The following is a 22,425-nucleotide window of genomic DNA, read 5'->3' on the forward strand; positions in this document are numbered from 1 at the left end:
ATTGCTCTTACTTATATACACTCTAGATCTCTAACAGCTTTTACAAATCCTATCATGTGTGATGATCTTACAACTTTTGATTCACACACAGCCTTTGAAGATCATTACTTTTTGTTGTCTTCAAAAGATTTTATCATGTGGGCTATTTTGGAAATACGTTTATTACTTATGAGGAGTTTTATCTACCATAGATTGTGGCTCATGATTTAGGTTTTAGATAATACAACAATTTTTTTTCATTCAAGAACTCCCTCACTAACCTTATAATGCTTTGAAAAAAACTGTCTTAAGAAAGTTGTGAATGAGGCACAAAGCATATTTGCTTGAGATTTGAGATAAGAGTGAAGGAGGAAGTGGAAGTATTTTTTTCCCTACATGACAGAAGTTGGGTGGCTTTCCAATGGCAACCCCAAGTCTACTTCAGGTGAGTGAGATCTGTCAACCTCTGTCTCCATTACAAACACGCCACTGACTCAACTTGGAATGAGTCATTTACTTAGCTACTGGACCACCCAACATTCAGTCTGCTAGAATATAACATAACTAAGAGTAATTTGGTGGGTATAGCACAACTCTAACCAAGATTATATCACAAACAAAACCGAGAGTGTACATAATCTTTTTTCAAATCTTACACCCATTTTATGTTTCCAAAAGTGTTTAAATTTTACACCCATTCAATGGTTTAGATATATAATGGAAAAAAAAAAAGCAACATTTTTATTCAAATCTTGGAATCGATTTGAGTTGGAACAAGCTAGAAAACTATTATAACGAATTACCAAAAATGGTCCTACCTGTGCTCATGAAATTTTATTGGGTTATTTATGACAATTTCCCAGATTTATGGTTTCTATTGATGCAGATTCAATCATCTCAAATTTCAATTTTATATGAGAAAGAATTCCCCATCAGCAACAAATGTTTTTTATCCATTAGGTGGAGGAAATCCTATTGCTAAAGGTTCTTGATCATAAGAATTTGCTTCTAGCCAGATTACAAACAAAACGAGTGCTATACCATTACTTAAACTCTACAAGATGAAACCCTAATTACTTTAAAATCCAGCTTCAGCAAGTAGGGAACTATACGGCTATGACAATAAAGACGTGCCTATTTTCTTGTGAATAGAAATCTACATGGGAACCATTTTGATTAGCTTGCTACTTTTATTATATCAAAAGAAGTTAAAATTGTGCATAGAACTCTTTGTTTTCTCCTTGGAAAACTAAGAAAATTTTTAACTTTATAGAAGAGATCAATGGCAAATGAATGGGTCCAAAGTCAAACCCAGAGAACAAGACAAAGCATCAAATAATTTGTCGCAAGAAAATACCTAGGGACCCCTTCTGCTTCAACGTCAAATGCCTTTTTAAACCTAAAGCAGATTAAAAATCAAGAGAAGAAGAAGAAGAAGACGAAGGATGATTGGCTCTAGTCTGAAAATTTCAGTGGCTTTTCTCGCTTTCTTTGCGCTGTCTATTATGGTGGTGAGCATTCCGAACACTGGAGTGAGGTCAGTTTTGTGCAATTCCGGAACTTTCACAGGGGGGGATCCTTTTACAGTGAGTCTGGATTACGTTCTAAAAGAACTGCAGAGTGCAACTCCCACTGTAAAGAACTATGATTTCTACAACATATCCCCTTATCCTAATGCCTTCGCTTATGGTCATGCTTCCTGCAACCAGAATCTCAGTACCTCAGACTGCACTACTTGTCTTGAGGCTGCTAAGAACAACATGCTGGGCTCGTGTCAAATGAGAATTGGGGGTCGTTCAGTGCTCAATGACTGTACAATTAGGTATGAGCAATACCCATTTGATGATTAGAATAGTGGTCTGAATGTTATTCACTTCCTTGTCTCTCCTTTGTCTTATTTGGTTTGGTCCAGACTGGGTATTGTGTTTTTCTTTTTCTTTTTAAAGGAAGATATCAGGATGCTGTTTGGTGTTTTTCTATGATATGATACTTGAAAAAGCAACAAGTGTTAGATGTATGGTTGTTCAACTAAATCAAAGCAGTTGAGTCGTGTTTAATGTTGGAGTTACCCTAGTGATTCAGAAAACAAGAATCTCGCAATCATATCTTAACATTTCAGAAATTAGAACAAGAAGCTCACAGATTGGTTGGAAAAATGTGTATTGTAGAATCTTTTTTTCTTTTTTCCAAACGCTACACCCAGACCAGATGGATGAAAGCTCTCTCGATTTGATCATGTTTATTCAACAATTCAGGTGCAACCATTTGCATCGTTGTCTCTCCATTCCATCCTTTTTGTCCCTACAGATGAGCCACCCCTCCTTCACAAAGAAATAAAAGGAAACGAGAAGACATATCAGAAGATGGATTTTCAAAAACTGAAATAGGCCAACGGATTATAGTTTTCTTGTACGGATGACCCAAATTTTGAAAACAATGAATTCAATACTAACCTTTGACTTATGCAATACCCTGAGACAGCACCCCCCCCACCCCACACTCTCATCCTTCTTCCCTCCCTCTCTCTCCCGCACCTGGGACTCTGTTCGAGTGTTCATCACCTGCTTCGATGACCGTGCTTCAAGTCACCAACTGACCATTCATCACATGCTCCAACTAACCTTTATGATCGTGCTTCTAGCCACCTTCCAACCGTTTATCACGACTACGGTGATCTGAAAGAGATATGTGAGGATGGCTTTTCTTCCAATTTTTGAAGAGGAGAAAGAGAAACAAGAGCGGAGGATATGGGGGAGGAGCACAAATGAGGGCCAAAGAAAGTAGCCAAAGCAATCTAAATGCTTTGTGACATAAGTAAAAGGTTCGTTTCCATTAATTTTAGAATTCAATTCATTCGAAATTAGCATAACCAATTTTGGGTCAATTGCCGGTTTTACTCAAATTTGTTGCCTAATATCAGTTGTCCGTTCCAAAATCTTCGTGATAAGGCCAAATCACCCAAATAACATTTGACAACATCTAAGTTAAATATCAACTCTATCGTGGGCACGAGAGAAAATTGTTTCCAATAGACAAGCCTTTGTTTCTACCAATCTAATCTTCAAAAGAGAGTAATTTGTCTATGAGAAAAAGCTCATGAGCAGGGGCTTTGATTCAGTTCATTCTTATACAGAAGTGTGCAACACGTAGCAGCATTGTCACAAACCCACCACATCAAACATATTATAAACACCTTATTTCTTTTAAACCATTCCTCGAACAGGCAATCAATACACCTCCCAGTTCCGAGCTTGTAGTTAGATTTACAGTAGCCAAAACAAACACATACCAATTGTAGAGGCACAAATTATAAAAGTAAGAACCGAATCACTATTAATTCAATTAAAACGGTCTAGTACCGAACCTTACGATACAGAGTAGTAAGATCTAAAATTCCAAATCTCGTACAGCACGACCAGAACACGATGGGGGCAAACTATTCACCACCATCCCACTCTGTCAAGCGTACCTTGAGATTGCTGGTTTAAGCAGTGCCAGTGGCATTTCGATCGTCATCAGATGAGGTGTGATCGAGAAGTTCGTCAGGATCCCGAGCGGGATCAGATTTGTCCATGGCGGAGCGGGCCTTACCGAGTAAGGGTTTGAAAGCCATCTCAATGGCGAGCCAGCCCATCGCCAAGGCTCCGAAGACGAAGAAAGCTTGCTTGGTCTCAGAGGACTTGTTGGTCATTGTTCTTAGTTCTTGGTGCGGCTGCAATGGCTAGGTCTACAAACAGCTGAGAGTGAGAGAATAAGAGTTCCTATTGCGGTTTCTCCTTATAGCTTAGGGAACAAGAAAATATTAGATAGAAAGCGCCAAACCAAGAAGCAAACACACAAAAAGGTCAATTTGTTCAACCTATTACCTCAACCAACAAAAGGAAAGAATCAGCATTTCCTTCAAATCGATCCAACATTGTTATGCAAATCAAAATATATACATCTTTTTCTATACAAACATTATGATCAACATAACTGCATACCAACTATTATTGCAAATTCATTAAAGAAAACAAATTTGATAAGCACTTCACACATAGAATTCATAAATATTATGATCGCAAAACACTTCTGAAAAGAAAAGTATCGAATTTGTGCATACACTTAAATTGTATTGGATTTGATGAATAAGATGAAATATGGTCGACAATAATAGAAATATCATAGAGTAAGAATCATGAATAAAAGATAACAACCATACAATATATCTTCTTAGATTGATTTAGATAAACAAATTAGTTGAACATTGTGTTCAAAGGGACATACACTCCAATCAAATGGAAGTTGTTTAACTATTTTCATATCATCTATCATTGAACAAGAGCCTTACACGTCTAGGGTTCATGGCAATAGATTGTTCTATAATATGAAGAAAGATTGGCTACGATTTAAAATTTTAAATTTAAAAAATAAATTAAGATCTAATATGAAAACTATTTTTAATTTGAGAACAATGGTTGAGATTCAGCCAATAAAAAAATGATAATATGGTTACTTTGGAATTAAAAAAATAGATAAAGTTCTTAAAATGTTTAACAAAACTGTTGTATAAATAAAACGGTGTCAAAACGAACAATTCACCTATCTCAAACCGAATCACTCATATAAATAAAACTGAATCGAAATAATCGTAATCAAAGTGCATAAATATTGTTTTGCCTTTAGTTATTAGATTTCATCCTTAGTGGCACCGAGTGTCCTGCCACCGAAATGAAAGCTTCTCCATTATATATAACTATTTATACATATAACTTTTTTTAAAAAAATAAAGCGGTTTTATTCGATTTTACAATAGTTTAATTTCTTAAACTAAACCGAATCGCAAAAGAAAGTGATTTTAATTTAAACAAAACAAAATCGAACTGCATGTATTTAATTTTCATTCGATTGCCATTTAATTGACGGTTCAGTTCGGTTCGATTTTCAACTGAAAACGCCCCAATGTCATTTAGTGTGCATTTTGCTAAAAATCAATAAAAAAATCGATTTTGCCCTTTTTCATTGCAATACCTCTTATTATCCCAAGATAAAAAGAGAAAATGCTGGGTGGGCCTTAATTTGGGCTTCACTTGGAAAGGTGAAATAGCCCATCAGTTTTGTGGTGGTACGTCCGGTACAGCTACAACATCACTGTTGCAGTCTGTCCCCATTCTCTTCGTCCTCCTCTCCTCTTCTCCTTCATTCTCCTTCATTCTCCTTCATTCTCCTCGTCTCGCCATTGTTATCCGTGAGATCCCCTTTTCTCTCTCTCATACTCCATAGCTTCATTAATATTAACATTTTCTTTGTTTGTAACCTTACCATTTGTAATAATTAACTACTACCTACACGTGTTTCCCTTTTTGTAGTTACATTAATAAATCTTCACTCATTACTTTTTAATGATCGTTCATGAAGTTGGATTCAAATGTAGTTATTGTGAATCTCGCCTTAGCATTTTGTTTTCTTTTTTTCTCTGTACATTGTCGTTGTTATGTTATGAGGTTTCATGTTCTTCGTTTACCCGATTGTGTGGTTTTAGAAAATTTGAAGTTCTTTCTGCTTCTGTTCCTGTCGATTTTCTATTTTCTTCAAGCTTCAATGCTCCCATGTTGCTACTTATTGCTGCCTTTTGTTTTCAGTAGTTTCCTTTTCATTTCTTCATTCATCATGTAAACCCTGGAATACTTTTGCTACTTAATCTGGTTTGTACTTTTTAACGTACGTCGTATTTTCAAAGAAATGGAGAATGTGGGAAATGCTTGTTTCACATGCTACTATGCCGATGGGTTTTCAAAATATCGATTGGGTGTGAAATCAGTCTATTTGTCGAATTAGGTGTAGGGATGGAAAAAATCCTGCGGGGTTGGGACAGGTTTGACTGGGGTCTGGGGAATACCGAGGACACCAATTGGGTCCCAAACCGGGGACGCGGAGGGTACTCCCCGCCCTGTCCCCGACCCCGACCCCGATCCCGAATATTTATTTATTTATTTTTTAAAAATATAAATAAATAAATAAAAATAAATAAAAACAAATATATATATATATATATATATATATATATTATTTTTTACTTTAAATTTGTAACCGTAGCTATTATGTTTTGTTATTGTTTTTTCTAAATTTCATTTAATAGTTAAATTAACCTAAATTTTAAATAAAAATGATTAAAATATTTGTTATTATTAATTTAAATTTAAATTTATTTTAAATAATTTTTTTTAAAAAAGATGGAAAATTTTTCCTCGTGATTTGATCCGAACAGGGATTTCCTCGATCTTGATCCTTAATCCTTAAAATGGAGAATGAGGTAGGGATGAGGATGGAGAATCCCCTTGGGAAGGGGATGAGATGTGCCCCTGCCTCGTTGCCAATCCTTTAAGTGAAAGTCTTCATTATCCACGAGTTTCAATTTATGTTTTTGATATTCTTTTTAAATTAGCGAGTTGGTTAGTGCATTATAATAGTGATTTTGAATTCATTAAATAAATATTTTTTTATGTTTAAAATCACTCTTAGTCCTAATATGTTAGTCCTAATATGTGTACAATCATTTAGAATCTTTTTAATATAAGTAAATTGTGGTAAAATTTTGGTTGCAACTAGGCTTAAAACATGTTTTTGAACAAAATTTATAGTTATTTTAACCATTTCATATCACTCCCCAGCCCACTTTTCCCATACTTCCCTTCAAGATTGAGTATTATTTTCCCTTAATTACTTTAAAATCATTCACTTGGGAGAATCCTTCTTCTAAACTTGTGTTTCATTGGTTAAAATATCATCCTACTTCCTGTATTTTGAAATTTGTTCAATTTTAGTCTATGTACTTTTAAATATTTAATTGAAGTCTTCGTAATTTTGGTAACTCATAAATTTGGTAACTTAAAATTAATCTTATTGAAGTTGATTAAATAATCACAATAATTTTTATTAAGAAAAACACAATATGTAAATTTATTTTTAAAATTTATAATGAAAATGTTAAAAACTAGAAAGTTAAAAGAAAAAATCTACCATAAAGGAACTAAATTTTCAGAGCCTAAAGATTTAAATACATGTGGACAAAAATGGAATAAACTCAAACTATAAACCAAAATGATATTTTAATTCATTTTATTTTAAAGTTGATTTGGCGATCTTGAAGCATCTCTAGCTTACGCAAGTTTTAGCGTATATTCTTCTCGTTAAGTATTTCAGTTCAAAATGTCACAATGCAGGTAAAATGGAAGGACAAAATGGCTGCAATAACTCTGTACGAATGCTCTCTCTCGACTTTGGTGCGAATGTCAACATTGTTTCCCAAGTACCTAGAGATTTTACAAACCATCACCATGTTTTGCCTGCTGATAGGAATGTAAACCAAACCAACATCCCCCACTTAACTGAGTGGACCCAAGCTGCAAAAACGTCTCCGGCCTTTGTTGAGTTTATTGCTGAAACTTCAAGCTTTTCTCGAAAGACATCAACCAAAGATGTGATAGCAGTTGTTCCCAGTACTGTTCAAACTATAAATGGAGTCTCAGAGCTTCGTGGCAAAATTTCATACAATCATCTCGCAGGTTCATACAATTCAAAATCTACTGATTCACGGGTAAGCCAATCAATGTCAAGCCTAACATATTTGCAAAGTTGTGGGTGTCACTGTGCTGAAGTCAATAATAGATCTTTTAAATACAAGGATATAGGCATATATCACCTCAAGTTCTTTGCCTTCAATTTTGGGCACAATGTATGTTGAACGTATTTGTTTGTTAATCAATATTCATTTCTCAATGACAAACACTATCTGAATTTTTCGAGTTATCCTATTCTGTGGCTTTTGGATCAGAATAATGCACGGGGCATTCTATCCAAATCACGTCCCAGTTCATCAAGCAAGAGAGGTTATTCAGCTGATCGTGTAAGCCAAACACCTTACTAGTTGCAACCAAAAACTTCTCTACTACTGTAGAAAAAGAGCAGAAATGTGGCGGCATGAGTGTGAATTCTGAAATATACACAAATCTATATTCTTTAATCATACAAAGTAGCAGGACTGGATGCTTAACGTGCTTTCTGATTCCAGCAACGCAAGATGAGGATAGCTGAAAGACTTGAAGCATTGCTAGAACTGCTACCTCCTTCTAAGGTAAATTTCTGTGTCTTTATGCCATAGAAAGGCATGGAATTGTATGAAGGGATAAGTGTAGAAGCAGAATTCCATAATATCTTCAAAGCACTAACTTGACTTGAAGCCGTTTCTATATATCATTCTACAGATGTAATTAGTAAACATGTTTCAGCTATTTTGCTGCCTAAATTTCTCTGTATTTTGTTGAGAATAAAAGTAACTGAAAGCACTATCTTTTGAACTTTCCATTTCATGACCTGCAGCATAGACTAAATATTTTCTTTAAATTCACTATAATTTTGGTTTCTGAAGGAAAATCAAGCATCGGCTCTGGATGATGCCATTGACCATATCAAGTACTTACAGCTTCAAATAAAGGTAGGCAGCCTAACCCTTATTGCTTTGCATGTTTCTTTATATGGCACATTACAGCTTGGAGAAAATCCTATTCATGTAATTTTGATCCATATTTTGGGAAAAGTTTCTTTGTAGCTTGTTGGCTTCATGAGTCTTCCTAACCCATAGGTTACCTTAAGCAAGTAGAAGGTAAATAAAACTTGTGTCATAATTCTATTATTGTATCTTTCTTAGATTTTCCTTTTTTGGGTTTTTCTGCACTTTCCTTATTTGGTCACCATTGTATCTTGTGTGTGTATATATTTCTCTAGTGAATGCAATGAGGTATTCTGATTCTCTCTCAAACCTAAGTGTTTTATATGGTATCTGAGCGTTTGAGAAAATTAGGGTTTTGAGTAGGGTTTGAGAATTTAGAAACTTTTTGTGTTACATCTAGGGTTTTGTGGAGGGGTGGATTTACACTTTTGCCCACCGCTGCCGCCGTTGTCGTCGGAAGTTTGTTCTCCCTTTTTCTTCTTCACCTTTTTTCAACACCACTCAGTCCAACGAGAAGCCCAGTTGTCGATCTACCTAACCCCAGAGTTTCGAAGCCATCTGACCAGTGCGTGAGGCTCATACGCTGCCCCTTCCTTCACGCCAAATCCACGCGCCGATGCGTGTGCCTCCCTTTCCTGCTCGTCTTTTGTGGGTTTTGTCAGAGCTATTTCCTCTTTGGTGGTGTGTTTGTTTGTAACTCACTGTTTGTGGTTCATTCAACGAAAAAAAAATCCTTTTTTGGTAAATTAGGGTTTGCTTCAACACAGCCCTCCTTTAGACTTTAGTATGTATTTTTGTCCTTTTTTCTAGATAATGGCTGACAAGAAAACATTAGTCATATCGGAGATGATTTCGATGATGCTAAAAGTAACTAAACACAAGTTGAATGGATCTAATTAGGAGCATTGAGATGGATGAACACATCAAAGAAGAGCCACCAACTGTTGCTACAAAAAAAATTTGGTTGCGGAATGATTCAAGAATGATTCTACAAATAAAAAATTCAATTGACCTTGAAATCGTGAAACTAGTGAACCATTGCAAATCAATAAAAAAACTACTAAAATATTTGGATTTTCTTTATTTTGGGGAAAAAAACATTAGTAGAGTGTTTGATGCTTATAAGACTATCAACTCGATCAAGGAGAAAAGTCTTTCTCGAGTTACTTTATGGAGGTCAAAAGTACATGTGTAGAATTCAATGCATTGATGACCATCCAAAAGTTCTCATGGCTCAACGTGAATAGTTGTTCATCATGAGTTTCTTAGTTGGTCTTGCACCTAGATTTGAGATGGCCAAAGATTATGAAGTCTACCTCAAAAATCTCATGTTGGAATAAGCTTATACTTGAATACTTTGTACAGAGAAGCCACGAGCAGTTATATCATCTGATTCTAGTAGTGGTGTGATTTGGAGCACAAATGACTATAGAGGTAATAAGGGGGTTGAATCAAATAGCTCTAAAGGTTATCCCAATAACCAACGGAAAAATTCAAGAGATGTTGTTTGCTATTAATATCGTAAACCTTGCCATACCAAATGCAAGTGCAGAAGATTGTTGAATAGGGGTCAAAGGGTGCCATCTGCAAATGTTGCTTCTACTCCTGATAGTCCTCACACGTCAATTACAATTTCTTTATAGGAGTTTGGTAAGTTTCAAAAGTATCAAGAGTCATTGACAACATCATCTTCTACTCCCATTACTGCCATCGCAAAGACAGTTAACATCTTTAAATGCCTTCTTTCCTCCACCTCAAAATGGGTCTTTGACTTTGGCGCTCTAGACCATATGACAGGTAATCCCAGTCTATGCTCTAACTTTTGTACATCTACGTCTTCGCCTAATGTCACTATAGCTGATGGAACCTCCACTCCTTTTATAGGATTGAGAACCATCTATCTTACTAAATCAATTTCTTTGTCCTCAGTTTTAAATTTACCACAATTCTCTTTTAATTTGATTTTGATCAATAAACTCATTCCTAATCTTCATCTTTGTCTCATTTTTTCCTAATTATTGCTTATTTTAGGATCTTATGACGAAGCAAACTATTGGCAAAGGGGGTGAATTTGGAGGTCTTTGCATTTTTGAACCACGAATACCTACAATCATCACATGCCCTAGCATGTCGTCTCCCTTTAAAGAACATTGTCAGTTGGGTCATTTGTCTATCTCTGTGTTGAAGAGTTTGCATCCCCAGTTTCAACATTTGTCTTCCTTAGATTGTGAGTCATGCTAGTTTGCTAAATTTCATTGTTTGAGTTTGTATCCTTGAGCCAATAAACGAGCTGGTGCTCCATTTGAATTAGCTCATTATGATGTTTGGGGTCAGTGTCCTATTGAGTTCAAAGGAGGGTTTCGATATTTTGTTACATTTGTTGATGACCATTCTCATGTAACTTGGTTATATTTAATGAAAAACCACCTGAAATTACTCATTTTCATTACTTTCATGCTAAAATTCGAATATAGTTTAGTGGTGCTCTTAAAATCTTACGGAGTGATAATGCTAAAGAATTTCTCTCTCATGCACTTTAGTCTTATTTAGATTCTCATGGCCTTATTCGTCAATCTTATTTTATCGATTCTCCACCTCAAAATGGGGTTGCCATTGCAAAACGAACGAATCATATGCATGTTCCACAATCTTTTTGGTATGCTGTTTCCACTACCCGTTTGTTAATAAATCACATGCCCTCTTCCATTCTTTAAGGGTGAGATACCTTTTTGTACCATATGCCCAAACAACATTTGTTTTCCATTCCACCCAAAATATTTGATTGTACTTGCCTTGTTCGAGATGTTTGGTTTCAACATATAAAGTTGGATCCAAAGGCTTTTAAAATGTATATTTCTTGTTTATTCTCGTGTTCAGAAGGGGTATCAATGTTATTGTCCTAGTCTAAATAAATATATCGTCTCTCCTGATGTCGCATTCTTACCTTCTTTCTCTTTGAATACGAGTCAGGGGAGCACTTGGAGTCAGAAGATGATTTCCTTGTCTATAGTGTTGTTTTCCCTTTTGATCCTCTTTTCGATTCATCTTTATTTGTGTCTACCTCTATTCGTCCACCCATCACTAAGGTCTATGCTCGGCGACAACCTCCTCAGTTCCATGCCTTATACTCGAGGCTTCTTTGTCTCCTTCAGTTTCATGCCCTGCACCAAAGGCTTCTTTGTCATTCGATCAGAAAATGAGTGCTGATCTTCCTATTGCTCTTCGTAAAGGTATACGTGAGTGTGCTCATCCCATTTCCTCTTTTGTTCCATATAACCATCCGTCGTCTTCTACATGTTCTTTCATTGATCATTAGAGTTAGTATTCATCCTTAATATCGTTCATGAAGCCTTGTCTCATCTCGGTTGGTGTGTTGCAATGGTGGAGAAGGTGACCGTCTTACATGACAATTGTACTTGGGATTTAGTTTCTCTCCCTGCAGGAAAGAAGCCTATAGATTGCAAAAGGGTGTTGCAGATTGCTGTTAAAGTTAATCCTGATGGTTCTATTGCTGGATTAAAGGCTTGCCTTGTAGCGAAAGACTATGCACAAATATATGGTGTTGACTATGCTAATACTTTTTCTCCAAGAGCAAAAATGGCATCTGTGAGGTTGCTTATTTTATTTTTTTAAAAAAGGATATGAGACTCACTATTGTTAATATAAATAAAGAGACAAAGTTCAATGTACATGAGGGATATTCAAAGAGCAACAGGGAGAGGGAGGATTAGCAGGCGCACCCGGCCATCTCAACTAGGTTGACACCCCTTCAGCGTCCTCATCTGTGAGGTTGTTCATTTCATTAGCTTCAATTAATCACTGGCCTTTACTTCAGCTTGATATTAACAATGCATTTCTTCATGGTGATCTTCAAGAAGAGGTATATGGAGCAAACACCAGGATTTGTCGCTTAGGGAGAGAATGAAAAAGGTGTCGCCTTCATAAATCTTTGTATGGACTAGAGTTCATGAGTTTGGTTTGACAAATTTAGTCCGGCGATTAAAATTTTTGAAATGCAGAAGAGCACGTCAGATCACTCGGTTTTTTTTTAAGAGATCTGAGAGTGGTGTCATCCTGTTAGTCGTATATGTTGATGATATTGTGATTACTGGTGATGATGCTTTAGGTGTCTAGTCGCTAAAGACTTTTCTCCATCGCCAATTCCAAACAGAAGATTTAAGCATACTGAAATACTTCCTAGGAATTGAGGTAATAAGAATCAAGTAAAAAGATAATATATCATAGAGAAAATATGTACTTGACTTGTTGAATGAAACATGAAAACTAGGGGGCAAGCCATGTCCCTAATGATGCCCAAGTTACAGCTTACAAAAGATGGAGAATTGCAAAAAGATCTTGAAAGATATAGGAGGTTAGTGGAAAACTTAATTATCTTAAAGTGACTTGCCCCGACATAGCCCATCTAGCGAGCATATGTCATGCCCTACATTTGATCATTGGGTTGCTTTGGAATAGATTTGTGTGATCCTAAAGGCTGCTCCCAGGCGTGGTTTGTTATATAAGGGTTATGACTATACTAATATTGAATGTTTTTCAGACACAGATTTGGCAGGAGCTAAAGAAGACAGAAGATCAGCTTTAGGATATTGTGTTCTTGTGGGTTGTATTTTGATTTTTTGAATGAGTAAGAAGCAAAATGTGGTGTCACATTCAAGTGTAGAATCAGAATATAGAGCAATGGCATAGTCTGTGTGTGAATTGATTTGGGTATATCAACTTCTTGTTGAGTTGAGATTTGAAATCACCACACGATCGGAATTTCAGTGTGGTAATCAAACAACACTTCATATCGCATCTGGTCTAGTGTTCTATGAGAGGACTATACATATCGAAGTTGATTGTCATTTGATACTTGAGAAAATTCAACGAGGTTTGGTATCTCCATGATATGTAAAGGCTGGAGAACAATTATGAGATATATTCACTAAAGCATTAAATGAAACAAGTATAGATTATCTATGTAACAAGTTGAGTCTGATTAACATATATGCTCCAACTTGAGGAGGAGTGTTGTAATTCTATTATTGTAAAGATTTGTTATATTTTCATTTTTTGGGTTTCTCTGCACTTTCCTTATTTGGTCACCATTGTATCATGTATATATATATGTAAATTTCTTTTAGTGAATGCAATGAGGTATTCTAATTCTCTCTCAGACCTAAGTGTTTTACAACTTGCATATGTTATTATTTGACAAGTGGGCACAAGAGAAAATACCCACTATCAGTAACACATTTAACAGATTTTAACAGGAGATTAGTTGCTAAAAGGTAGAGTATGAAACGATATTGGCAAGGGAGAGAGAGAACCATATATTGATAATGTAGATAATAATGTAATAGTGGTCATGATGTTTGTCATATCTATATCTACTAATATCTCAAATCATGAGCATTGATCCAAAATATTGGAGACTTGTAAAGAGATATAGTTAGTTAGTCTACAAACTGAGCCATATTCTTTAGCAATAACTATAAAGGGCGTGCATTATTGTCTTTTGCTTCGTAGTCACCTAAAGACCATCGTCATCTATTGGAACGAGGCAAACACTGTTGGATGGATGACAAAACAAATTTGATAAAATTTAAGATGGTTGTTTATTAGATTTTTATGGTAGGAAAGCAGCTATAATGAATTAATATTTCTACAAACAGAAAAATACCTTGAAATGTCCCGACTGTAATGATGTTGCAAGTGAAGTTTCTGAAAAAAACTGAAGATATGGGTGTGTGGTTGTGTTGTGCAGGACTTAAGTCAGAGCAAACTAGGAGGAGAATTATCTTCTGAGCCTTTCATATTTGTTGAGGTATCATCACATGCTTGGTTTTAGCATTTCACTTTTTTTCTTCTGGAAAGTTCATGCAATACTCATCTATGATTTTCTACAAAATTTTGGGATGTATAATAGAATCTCCTTTGTATTACTGGTTCTCATAGGGATATGGTCATTACATGAACCATCAAGAGATGCAGAGTGAGCCACTTGAGGAGATGGTGGGAAAATTGATGGAGGTTGATCCATTAGCTGCAGCTCAACTGCTGGAGAATAAGGGTCTATTTGTGATGCCCATGGATTTTGGTGAAGGATTGTGCTGAACCATATGATCACCTATATGCAGCTGTTCTTTCTAGGTTAGTACTTTGTGTTTATTAAGTTTCTTCGACTTGTTCATCACCTGAAAGAAAACGTTCCTGAGTAACATTGAGAAAAGAATAGTTTTGTTTGTCCATAGCATATAGTTAGAAGTTGAAAAACCTATACAAGGGAGTTAAGGGAAGAATATCACATCTGTAGAGTGATCAAACTTACATCACTTGTCATATGTCTGAATCTTAGCTTGTATAAGATGTTAAGAAGGTAGAGTCTGAATCCAAAGGCCTACAACATATTATCAACCACCCAGCAGATTCTCGAGTACAAATCTCATCGGTTCAAGTGAAATCACATAAGTGTAAGGATTGTGATGAAGATTATATAAAACACTTCCATTGTGATATAAGAGAAAACTATATATAATCACAAAAGAATATTGCCTTTTCATTTTTCAAAAAAAAAAAGAGAAAAAATCTTTAAGGGCCCAAAAGTAGCAATTTTTTGTACGCATAGTATTGTGTCTAGATGGAAGAGATCATCGTAGAGACGTAGGTAGTAGTTTATCTTAATCTACCGTGATTTATCACATGTAGATTGTGATATTTTGCTACATTTGTAAGTATTTTTAGAAGGTTTGTCTAGTTTATAAAATCAAATTAAATGTGATAAATGGGAGAGGTTAGCAAAGTTTTGTCACCCATTTCCTTATTCATGAAGTAGGCCTCCCAAATTTCTCTCAAAATTTTAAAGGTTCCCTCTCTTGAGTTCAAAGTCAGTGTAAGATAACTAATATTCAATATCTATTCACTAAAGGGTTGGCTTTAGTAAATAAGTTAAAAAGAGAAGAGTGAGCATTGCTTGGAAAGAAAATCAATGACCATTAAACCCATACAATTAGTGTACACTAATATACTCAATATTTAACCCTTAGAAGAACAATAACCAACATATTAACAATTAGGTTGAGACACAAATATCTCATTCACTTTCAGGAGATTTAAGACATCTGTAATATGTGTTGTATCTTTTTATATCAATCACTGGTACAACAAATATTTCCTGACTTGTTTCCTACAAGATACAACAATCCAGCTAAATCGTTGTTTAGCTCAAACCACTTTGTACTTAAAGATTGATCTTAAAGCTCCACAAATGACAACATCATTCTTTTGGTCAACTGCTCTTAGATTAGAGAGATAATAGAGAAATATATATATATATATATATATATATATATATATATATATTTTGTTATTGTTGAAGTTGTGTGTCACGATGAAAAGATGTTATCACTGTTTATACTCAAATCTAAATCTTGATTTATTTTTAATGTTCATAGTAAATAACATCTAAATTCAAGAATAGAAATAAAATACACTAAACACTCTTTCTTTTTTTAACTCATTTAAAACTCAAAAATCAAAATTTCAAACTAGAATATAACGCTAATATGCAACACAAAAACAAAACTCATAAATCAAATTGTTTATGCTATTACTTTTCTCTAGTTTTCTTCATTTGAGCAGTTTCAACTACATGATTAACAATTATATGTATTAAACTCAATGGATACGTGAACTTGAAGAGCTGTGGCCCATTATAGGGAGGAATTTATCAAGAGAAAGTAGGAGCAAAAGTGAATGAATGATTCTCCTACATTATCTTGTCAACAAATATGTGCAATTCACATAGCTATAATTAGTACATTTTTTCAAAAGGTAGCTTTTAGTATATGTAAATATGTAATTTCTTAGTAGTTAAATAATCAAATAAACACGTCAACAACGTAAGAATACTTTTGTAATATTTTTACATGTCTATGGTCGAAGTAATTAGATATATTGCATCACCAAACCATTATCGTTGAATTAAATTATCTATTTTTCTTTTTTGCTTTTCTCAAAACATGAATGAGATAAAACTGATTTTTTAAGAAGGTAAACACAAATGTTATTTTATCTTTCTTTTATGCAGAAGGACGAAAGAGTCAATACATAATACCTCATGGGGTTGTTCAAATGGCTCACTTGAACAATTCAAACTATTTAATCCAAATTGTAAGGTATTGATTGAGTTAGATTAATTTTAATTTTGGGTTTGCTACTGTTTTGAACTTTTCATGAATTTTTCGAGTGGTAAAAAATCTCATATACACACGAGGATGGTAAAGTGTGAAAAAATTACAAAAAGAAATGAAGTTGGAAAAGTGTGGAAAAATTACATGTTAAGAATCAGATTTAAATTTGGATAATTAGATTGATAAAAAATGAAATGGAAGTGAAAGTTGGAAAGTAATTAAAAGTAAAAAGAATATATAATATATAACTTTTGTAATTCCTTCCAAATGGAAACTGTTTTGGAAGCTGATTTTTTTTACTTTTCTTCTTACTTTTCTAAGAAAATCAAATAATCTCAGCTCGTAGTTCCTCAAACACATGCAAGGCTGAGCTCTCCAACAAAGAAGATCTTGTTGCACTTATTACTATTTTTTTAGGACAAATTCAAAATTACCAAAAATAGTTCAATTTTGAAGGGTTATAGGTTTTTTGATTGGTTTTGAAAAGAAAGTAGACTTTTAGACAAATTGGATGTGAATAGTCTAATTTGCTATTGAGATTAAAAAAAAAAAAAACCCTAAAAATACAAAATTGGATTCTCTCCTAGAACCCTTCGAAAAGTTTTCAAAAATTTGTATTAATTATTTAAATTACAATTATTTTTTAAATTAACTGAATTTAAATAAAAGAGGTCAAAAGTTGAAACTTAAAAAGTTTTAAAAAAGTGGGGATTACATGACTAAGCATAAGGTCAGTGTTATCAAATTGAAATGCAAATTTGATTTTTGCATGAGAAATGGAATTACTTAATTGAGATTAAGCTCTCTTAATGTTCCAAACCTTCTCTGTCCCTCTCATGTACACAAATCTTTCTCTACATATATAAATTGATCACAAGTTAGATTCAACCATCTAGTTCTAAGTCCTAAGATTAGTAAGGAAGATATTTGTGGTGATTCTTGTTGAGATCGATCGAGATCAAATCCATCAACAATTCAAAGAGAATATGGATGATAATCTTCAAAATTAATGCATTTAGAATGAAATTGGATTCAAATCACACCTTATACCTTTTTTCTATGAGATCAAACAATATTTGGGATGTCATATGTAGCAATAGTAGTCTATGATTCTAATCTTCTCATAATTGTACTTTTTTTTTCATCTCTCTTTGACAACCTAGCACCTTGCCTATCTTACGGTTGGTCCATGGCCAATCGTTATCTTCTTTTACACATAGCTTTATCGTTTTAGCTCCTATTTGAACAATTATTCGAGATGCATGTATTGGAGTCATGCATGTTTCTTATAAGCTCTACAAGAACATACTTTGAAACACTAACAAATCATAATTTGTAATTGTTTTGGTCACACAGCCACAAGCCAAACAGTAATAGTTGTCGATGATCAAATGCAGTCGACAACCGTCACCAATGACCGAAGGCAACTGCCAACAGTCATGCAGTGAGGCAGTCGCCCAAAATGGCAATCCCCAAAGACCAATGAAGATTTTTCGAACCTGAACGTGACATTAATTAATTGAAAGCATCTTCCAAAATACTCATGAATTTGTTTTATTACTTTTGAGAATTTTATTCCATATATTCAAACACAAACCCGACTTCAAAAGAGAAGCCTCATAACTTCAAACCGATAGCCAAACACTTCCTTTATTGTATTGCTTTGAATGAAAAGGCAAACTTGTGTATATATGGAAAATGGTATTTATTGTTATAATGTGAATGTGATGAGTGATGTAGAGTGAGAGTGAGTGATAGTTTTAAACCCTTAGAACTGAGAGAGGAAAGAAAGAAGACAACAAATATATATATATATATATATATATATATGTTAAAGGTTATTATTGGAGAGAGCAACTCAACAGTCAGTCAAAACCCCATCTGACATTTAGTCAATATTTAAGCCAACCAACCAACCAAACCAACAAACTTTCAAGACCCATTTGTTTCACTTTCACCATAATACTGAAAATTATGAAGATGAGAAAACGAAAGTGAGTTATGAATTTTAATGGAAGGAATATTGCAATTTGCTGTTCAATCTGTTGAATGGACTTACTCTCTCTTCTGGCGTTTCTCTACTCAACAAAGGTATCATCAGCTAATATATTATTATTCTCTCTACTTTGTAATGCAATACTTTAACTAATTTGTTACAATTCTTATTTATAATCAAAATTAGGATGTTGGTTTGGGGAGATGGCTTCTACAATGGTCCTATCAAGACCACCAAGACCCTCCACCCTGCCGCCGCCGCCCAACAACAGCAACAACATCAACATTCTGCCTCTCTTTCACTTCACAGAACCCATCAGCTTACAGATCTCTATAACTCCTTATCCGCCTCCGACACCCTCCGTCGCCCCACCTCCGCCGCTCTCTCTCCCGAGGACTTGACTGAGACTGAGTGGTTCTATTTGTTGTGTCTCTCTTTCTCTTTTCCTCCAGGGTTCGGGTGCGTTACCTTAGTCTCCTTTCATTATCACTATTCGAATTTTGTTTTTCAAAACTGCTGCGTCTGTTTTCTCATCATTTCTTATCAATAATATCCATCTCTTGGCTTTGAAACTTTATGTGTTAATTATTAATTGTCTTTCTACTTTATTTGAACAAGAAACAAAGAAAATTTATGATGGGTTTATATATATATATATATATATATATATATATGCAGATTGCCTGGAAAGGCATATTGCAAGAAGAAACATGTGTGGATAACAGGTGCAAATGAGATTGAGAGTAAAATTTTCTCAAGAGCCATTCTTGCTAAGGTATATTTACTTATATGATCTTTACAACTCTATTTTCTAGAACTTAATTACACTTTCATTACATTATTCCCCTTTTAAGTACTCTCTTATATATATATATATATGCACCACAATTTCGTAAATTAACAAATTAAATTGTTGGCTTTAGCATCTTAATTTATGTGAATAATGTAAAAAATAAAGTGACATATATGTCTTTGAAAATATTTGCTATTGCGTTAATTTCTAACTATTCATCATTCAAATATCCCTAATGTACTATTTATTCAACTATACTAACATTATTCATATGTTTGTTTATGGTTTACACGATTATTAATATGTATCAAAATTCTTGAGTTTGTTATCTATTAGTAAATTTGACTGTGACATTTAATAATTGTCAAGATAAAAAAAACAGAACAAAAATACCACAATAGAAAATGTAATTAGCAATGATAAACAAAAAATAATAAAAAAAAAGATAAACAGCAGTTTTCAAGTGTCATAGAATCCAAATTTTCTTAAGGTGACAGTTTCAAAGATTAAAGTTTAAAATAAATTTTCAAAATCTAAAAACATAATTAAAAGTTTGAAACCGACCTTAAATTTTAGATAAATATTGTTTAATTTACTCTGGTTGTTAGTGTGAAGCCAATAACTTCTCTCCCATCCATGTTTTTTGTTTAAAAAATATGACGTTGGTAACGATAATCACTAACATTTTACTCTTCGTTTTGGTGGCAATATGGAAATTCCTCGTGATTTGATCACTAGAGTGCTGGCATAAAGGTAACTAAAACCCTATCTTTTAATTTAAGGTGTGTTTGAATTGATTTAGTATTTGAAAGTGCAAAAGAGAAATATTTATTAATATTTCGGCCAATGCAAATAGAAGCTTAATTAATTAATTTGAGAATTTGAGAATATGTAGTGTGTTTATATAATACATATAAACAAAGTGTGAATGTGATGCAGACAGTGGTTTGCATTCCTCTAATGGATGGCGTGGTTGAACTAGGCAGCACGGATAAGGTGAAAGAAGACATGGCATTCATTCAACACATCAAATCTATATTCATAGAAAAAGAAAGGCAGTGTGAAGCACAAAAACCAGCACTCTCTGAGCTTTCAACATCCAACTCTGCCACTTCCTTGGACCATTACTATTATAAGCACTTGTTTCATAGTACCAAAGCAAGCAACAGGAAAGAATTAGAATTAGAGGATGAGATGGATTCCGACAGCTCGACCAGCAACAGCAGCAATAGCAATGCGGCCGAAGGAGGTGGAGGAGGAGGATGTCCTTGTTGGCCAAGTACTGTAGCTGGTGCCGTCATGGCTGGTGAACCAAGTGAGTTAGTAATGCAACTTGAACCATCTGAAGATATCCGACTTGGCTCACCTGATGATGCTTCCAACAACTTTTTCCCTAATTTGTCTCACTCACAATCACCACCACCAGAACTCCACACAAATTTTGACTACCATCTACCTTCTAATACCAATGCTACTACTCAACTTCAACTGCCTACTCTAGGTGAAATAACTTCTTCATCCATCATTATATTATTGCTTTTCTATAATATAATCTTACTCTGCTGTTCTTCTCTTGTTCGTTGTTTATTTATAGGATACTCTTCTGCAGCAGTGGCAGTAATGACGGAGGATCAAGATACCCACTACACCAACATGCTCTCAGCAATCCTGAACTTAAACCAAAACCACCAGTCGAGCCAGTGGCTGGACTCATCTGCCGTCAGCAACATCACTTGTTCCACCCAATCAGCCTTCTCCAAGTGGACTCGACATTCAGACGGTCTTTATTGTGTTACGGCGGGAACAGCTAGCACGTCTCAATGCTTGCTCAAGAGCATTTTACACACTATACCTTTCCTTCACACCAAACATCGTTGTAACCAACATCTATATAAATCCGATGATGGCCAATCCCAGAATGGGATATCCCAAGATTTTCTTTCCCACCCTGAATTACTGAACGACAAGTTTATCATTTTAAGATCTGCTGTACCTTTCACGACCAAAATGGATAATGCTTCTATTTTGGGGGATACAGTTGAATACTTGGAACAACTTCGTCAAAAAATTCAAGATCTAGAAGCTCAAAACCGGGAATTCCAAAGTAGTAGAAGGATCAGTTTTCAAGAAGTACAGAGGAATTCATTAGTACCTAGAACCAGTTTAGACAAAAGAAAGCTAAGGATTTTGGAAGGCGTTGGGGATGGATGTGCAAGGCCCAAGATGCTCAAGTTGCCTTCACCACTAACTTCACTAGATACCAATTTGCAGGTTTCAATTATCGGAGGTGACGGACTGTTGGAGCTTCAGTGCCCATATAAGGAAGGGCTGTTGCTTGACATCCTGCTCATTCTCCAAGGGCTACAGATTGAGACCACAGCCGTAAGGTCATCTGTGAGCAATGGAGTCTTCATAGCTGAGCTACGGGCCAAGGTACACAGTTTAAATAATCGACCAACATTACATGCTCCACAAATGCATCTTATTATACCACCAACGGATACACCAATTCATATATATTTTCTAGACAATTTTCCTAAGATTGTGAAAATATGTTGTTCTATGATTAGGTGAAGGAGAATACCGATGGGAAGAAAGCAAGCATTTTGGAGGTGAAGAGCGCAATACAACAAATCATACCCTGTGTTGATACTTGAGCATAGAAAAAAAAATAGTGAATATGGGAATTCAAAAAATGGTGGGAGTGGAAGCTTCTCTGTGTTTTTTTTCCACTCGAGAATTGAAAATCTGAGCTTGCAAGCCATTAGTTCTCAAACGCTGTTGCATAAAAAGGGAAAAAAGGGTTAATGAGATAGTTAAATTATGATCTACAAGGAGAAATGCACACCTTCAAGTCATTGTACTTCTTACCGTTGTGAATGTTTTTGCATGTAATTAGCCTGTATACAGAGTATGATACAATGTAAGATCAAAGTTTGATACATCTTACACTCTACATGCCTATCATATATGTGTT

At 34.8% G+C, this 22,425-nt stretch overlaps 3 protein-coding genes and 1 long non-coding RNA gene across 4 annotated transcripts; 3 read left to right on the plus strand and 1 right to left on the minus strand.

Annotated features, from left to right (window-relative positions):
- The first annotated feature begins 1,484 nt into the window (after positions 1-1,484).
- On the plus strand, positions 1,485-1,829 carry LOC116404513 (antifungal protein ginkbilobin-like protein). The gene has a single exon (XM_031887033.1). It carries the CDS (start codon positions 1,485-1,487, stop codon positions 1,827-1,829), a length of 345 nt encoding a protein of 114 aa, XP_031742893.1.
- Positions 1,830-1,963: 134 nt separating this feature from the next.
- Positions 1,964-3,879, minus strand: LOC105435865. Its single transcript, XR_969822.2, has 2 exons — positions 2,433-3,879; positions 1,964-2,300 (listed from the first exon to the last, which is right to left on the minus strand). It is a non-coding gene; the product is annotated as an uncharacterized LOC105435865 (long non-coding RNA).
- A 1,220-nt stretch (positions 3,880-5,099) lies between these two features.
- LOC101212950 (transcription factor bHLH69) lies at positions 5,100-14,891 on the plus strand. The gene is made up of 7 exons (XM_031886626.1): positions 5,100-5,206; positions 7,182-7,555; positions 7,793-7,864; positions 8,030-8,092; positions 8,387-8,452; positions 14,235-14,294; positions 14,426-14,891. The coding sequence occupies exons 2-7, from the start codon at positions 7,187-7,189 to the stop codon at positions 14,582-14,584; spliced, it is 789 nt and encodes a 262-aa protein (XP_031742486.1). The 5' UTR covers positions 5,100-5,206; positions 7,182-7,186; the 3' UTR covers positions 14,585-14,891.
- A 3,694-nt stretch (positions 14,892-18,585) lies between these two features.
- On the plus strand, positions 18,586-22,390 carry LOC101213187 (transcription factor BHLH42). Its single transcript, XM_004140174.3, has 7 exons — positions 18,586-18,750; positions 18,842-19,114; positions 19,334-19,430; positions 20,187-20,201; positions 20,388-20,949; positions 21,043-21,881; positions 22,019-22,390. Exons 1-7 carry the CDS (start codon positions 18,671-18,673, stop codon positions 22,103-22,105), a joined length of 1,953 nt encoding a protein of 650 aa, XP_004140222.2. The 5' UTR covers positions 18,586-18,670; the 3' UTR covers positions 22,106-22,390.
- Positions 22,391-22,425: the final 35 nt, after the last annotated feature.

The sequence above is a fragment of the Cucumis sativus genome, chromosome 6, assembly GCF_000004075.3.
Source record: "Cucumis sativus cultivar 9930 chromosome 6, Cucumber_9930_V3, whole genome shotgun sequence".
In the NCBI taxonomy this organism is placed as follows: Eukaryota; Viridiplantae; Streptophyta; class Magnoliopsida; order Cucurbitales; family Cucurbitaceae; genus Cucumis; species Cucumis sativus.

Bases quoted from the DNA above. Each gene is read 5' to 3' on its own strand.
- LOC101213187 (XM_004140174.3), top strand. From the start codon at position 18,671: ATGGAAGGAATATTGCAATTTGCTGTTCAATCTGTTGAATGGACTTAC. The intron at 18,751-18,841 runs GTATCATCAGCT...AATCAAAATTAG, and splicing joins CGTTTCTCTACTCAACAAAG to GATGTTGGTTTGGGGAGATG. The intron at 21,882-22,018 runs GTACACAGTTTA...TTCTATGATTAG, and splicing joins TAGCTGAGCTACGGGCCAAG to GTGAAGGAGAATACCGATGG.
- LOC116404513 (XM_031887033.1), top strand. From the start codon at position 1,485: ATGGTGGTGAGCATTCCGAACACTGGAGTGAGGTCAGTTTTGTGCAAT.
- LOC101212950 (XM_031886626.1), top strand. From the start codon at position 7,187: ATGGAAGGACAAAATGGCTGCAATAACTCTGTACGAATGCTCTCTCTC. The intron at 8,093-8,386 runs GTAAATTTCTGT...TGGTTTCTGAAG, and splicing joins AACTGCTACCTCCTTCTAAG to GAAAATCAAGCATCGGCTCT. The intron at 14,295-14,425 runs GTATCATCACAT...TGGTTCTCATAG, and splicing joins AGCCTTTCATATTTGTTGAG to GGATATGGTCATTACATGAA.